We start from the raw sequence: 3,813 nt of genomic DNA on the forward strand, positions 1-3,813 counted from the left end.
CCCAAGCCCAAGGGCAAAGCCTGGATATTGAGCTTCTGATGCCCACACTGAGGCCAGGGCGCATACCTGCCCTTGTTCACCCCCCCCCCCGCCCCCAGGAAGCCCCACAGCTATTCTGGGAGGGCCAGCCCTAAATGACTGGGTCTGGGGAGCTTGGAGAGGGGCGCCCCTCCCCAGCCAGGCTCTGGGGTCTCCCTCCTGCTGGAGGAAGGGCGTGTGGTCCAAGCGCCGCCAGGGCACCCTGGGAGCAGACAGCTCGGCAGGCAGCTGCCCTCCCCCCCCCCCCCACGACCTAATGAGCTCATTAATTAGCTGCCAGGCAGGGCTCAACAGCCCTCTCCCGCTGCCATAAACTCTGCTTGCTTGATTGATTACGTTCGGGCTGCGTGGCATTTGTTCCCAGGGACAGGCTGCCACCGGGTATGGTGGGAAGGGACAGTCCTGGGCAGGGCTGTGGGGCTGGGACGGTCCTGTTTCGGGGCCAGCAGAGGTCGAAACCAGGTCTTGTCTGACCCATGGGAGGAGGTGGAGAGAGGGGCCAACAGGCCTCCCCGCCCCCAAGCACACTCTCTCTGACACGGAGCCCCAGGTGACTTCAGAGCTGGCTCCCCACAGGGCCGTGGCCGTGGCTGCGGGTCCCCAGGCCTGCTGGTCCTCTGAGCCATCAGGAAGAAAGGGCGGAGGTGACAGCCCATCCATCTCCCTGAGCCCAGTGCAAACACCAACCGACCGGGCCCAGGGCGAGGCGGGTGAGGCCCAGGGAGGGTGGCCCAGGCCCCTCCCGGTGACGCTGGGCCCTGGCAAGCACAGGGCCAAGGCCCCCGGACACCCCACCCCATGGGGGTCGTGCCCGAAGTGGGAGGCAGGCCCCTCCCCTCTCCTGTGGGCTCTTTCTGTGCGGCCACAGCCCAGGGGTCCAATTCTCCAGCCCCCTGACCCCCAAGGAAATGACCAACACTGGTCCCAGCAGGTGCATAGGCCCCTGGGGATTGACTCTGGGAGGCAGAATCCTCAGCTCCCCTCCGAGCACAGAGAGCCAGGGCGTGGACAGCGGTTTATTGTGTAAAGTGGCCGATTGTACACAGCAGAGATTGTACTGACACAGGAGGGGTGAGGGAGGCCGGAGGCCAGAGCCTGGAGGCCGGAGGGGAGGCCGGAGGGGTGGCGTCCTGCCCCCCCACAGGTCCTCCAGGCAGTGGGTGGGGGTGGGGGGACTGAACAGCTGCCCCCTCCTCGTTCCCTTTGCCCCCATTACTGGATATAAGATGGGGCCAGGCTGTATCCACTGACCAGGAAGAATATAGCAGGATACCCTCGACACCCCATGACAAACCCCTAAAATGCATGGGGTCCCCCAACCTGGCTTTTGCAGCCAGCCAGCCAGCCCCCAGCCTCCTCAAGCCCCCAGGACACACACCCTCCTCCCTCAGGCCCTGGCAGCGAGCCAGGCCGCACAGGTGGCTTCCGGTAGGAGGTAAGGCCCCCTCACTGCCCAGATGCCCCAAGAAACAGCCCACGGCTCCCTTTTAGGCAACACATAGGGCACAGGAGGCCTCAGTGAGCGGCAGGGAGCTGGGCGGGCACCGAGGGTCAGCTTAGAGACAGGCCTTGAGGGGGAGCAGAGGGAGGTGGGGCTCTGGCCAGGGAGACAGGATGCTCCAGGAGTGGGGGGGGGGGGGGGTCGGGGAAGGTCAGAGCCGATCCCCAGCATCCCAGCCATAGGGGCCTCTGGGAGCTGCCACCCAGGGCTCGGTGACTCTGCCAGCCCCAGCCCTGATCATAGTAAGTTAAAGCTCAGAACGGTCAGTGGGTCAAGGTGTGGGGAGGAGGATGGGGGGACCGGGGCCCCCCACCCTCTCCCGGCCCCTGTTCCTTGTAGATTTCCATCCTCACACCCGCTGGATCTCAAACAGCTTCACGTCGGTGTCATACCAGACAGGCGGGTCCACATTTCCTGTGGAGGGAGTGGGCTGTCACTGGGCACGGGGAGGCCTCGCAGTGATGCCGCCCAGACCCCTCCCGCCCCAATGCCCGTCCCAACGCCCCACCCTGGACCCTGGGTGCCCACCCTCAACCAGACAGGACCACCCCCGTTAACTGTCTTGACATTCACCATTAACCCCACTACGATGGGGGACCCAGTGCTGAGACCCCAATGAGCCCCACTGGGCAGACCCTCAGGTGGACGCCAGACCCACCCAGCCGGCGGCCGCCCCACCCTCCCGGGGCCCACCTCAGGTAGATGACGCCCCACATGTAGGTGCGGAACCACATGGCCGTGCCCGAGTTGGCCTGGTACTTCCGGATGAGGATGGGGTGGGGCACGGGCAGCAGCCCCACCAGGGTGCCATGCTGCAGGAACCGCAGGATCTCCGACTCGTCCGTCAGGCCCCTGCCAGGGATGGGGTGTCTCCAACACGCTCACGTGGGAAGCCCACCATGCAGGTCAAGGGGAGCAGGGGGCTCACCCTGGACCTGCAAGGCCCGTGCCCCCGTCATTCCCCCACCTGAGCCTGGACTGGCCCCTCCTCAGAGCCCCCCTGTCCCTGCAGCCCCACCCTCACCCCCCAGAGCCTCACTTGTCAATGCAGATCTTCTCCACCTGGGGCACCAGCACCTGCAGCAGCCGCATGATGGTCTGCAGCGGCAGCTTCGCCTTCCAGGAGAGGACCTGGGGGGGGGGGGGGACAGGGCTCCTGGGGCTGGGGAGCCTGACCCTGACCCAGAACTGCAGGCTCCCCAAGGCCAGGCGTGTCCCAGATCACACAGCAAGGCCTGGACGGGCCGCGCCCCTGAACAGTGACTGTTCTTCATGGTCAGCGTGAGCACCGACTACATGCCAGACCCTGTCCCCTTGGACCCTCACAACGGCAGCTCACAGGAGTGTTTATACCCCCGTGCAGCGCCATGAGTGTGGCCTCGGGACGCACAGGGATGGGCGATCCAGCGGGGGAGCTGGAAGCGTGATCCATTAGGAAATTAGTGCTGTGGGCAACGGAAGCTCTGCCCGAGTCAGAGGGAGGCAAGGTCACCCGGCCAGGAGGACTGGTCCCGAGTCTGGCTCCCGGGCCAGTCCTGGGACTTGGACACCTTCCCACCGAGGCTTTACTGAGCTGTGGCTAGTCCCAGGGCCCCTGACCCAGTCCCCACGGGGGTGCCACCTGCCCAAACCCTCACCCACTCCGACGTGGGGCTCCACTGGCCACTGGCTGACGCGCTGGACAGTCGCCGCTGCTCCCGCCACGTCTGGCTGGGCTCCTGGTCCCAGGAAAGGGATGGGAGTGAGGGTGGGAGGCATGGGTACAGGGTGAGGGCAGAGTAGCGGCCCCTCTTCCAGCCCATCCCACAGTCTGGAACCCAGGAGGGCAGTGGGGTCTCCCCACTGGCCCGGGAGCACGGGGGGCTCACTCCCACCTGAGGGCCAGCCCAACCCCGCACCCTTTGCCCTGGGCCCTGGGCCCCGGGCCCTGCCCGGCCCAGCCCAGCTCGTGACAGGTTTAGGGTAAAGGCCAGCCCGGCCTCAGATAAGGCTGATGGATGAGGAGTCTGAAGGCCAAGGGCTAAGCCCATGACCAATAAAAAAGGGAGGGTCTGGGAAAGCCCCCACAGGGACTCAGCGGGGTGCCTGCCCCGCTGCTGCGGGTGACCCAGCTGCCCAGGCCGGGCCCCACCTCCGAGGCCAGAGCCCCACGCCCACCTCCTCAGCTGGACTGCCGTCCGCGGAGCTCTGGGGGGGCGCAGGCTCCAGGGACCGCAAGGTGCCATCCTGGGACACCTGGGACTTCTCCGTCAGCTTGTCAATGCCTGGGGGGC

At 66.3% G+C, this 3,813-nt stretch overlaps 1 protein-coding gene across 1 annotated transcript in view; it reads right to left on the reverse strand.

Moving 5' to 3' along the window:
• Positions 1 to 963: 963 nt before the first annotated feature.
• Positions 964 to 3,813, reverse strand: part of HID1 (HID1 domain containing) — a 17,430-nt gene continuing 14,580 nt past the window's right edge. Inside the window, 5 exon segments of the mRNA XM_023744739.1 lie at positions 964 to 1,952; positions 2,233 to 2,392; positions 2,580 to 2,671; positions 3,178 to 3,258; positions 3,698 to 3,804. Coding sequence (XP_023600507.1) covers positions 1,890 to 1,952; positions 2,233 to 2,392; positions 2,580 to 2,671; positions 3,178 to 3,258; positions 3,698 to 3,804 — 503 coding nt within the window. The 3' untranslated portion in view covers positions 964 to 1,889.

The sequence above is a fragment of the Myotis lucifugus genome, unplaced genomic scaffold (assembly GCF_000147115.1).
Source record: "Myotis lucifugus unplaced genomic scaffold, Myoluc2.0 scaffold_485, whole genome shotgun sequence".
In the NCBI taxonomy this organism is placed as follows: domain Eukaryota; kingdom Metazoa; phylum Chordata; class Mammalia; order Chiroptera; family Vespertilionidae; genus Myotis; species Myotis lucifugus.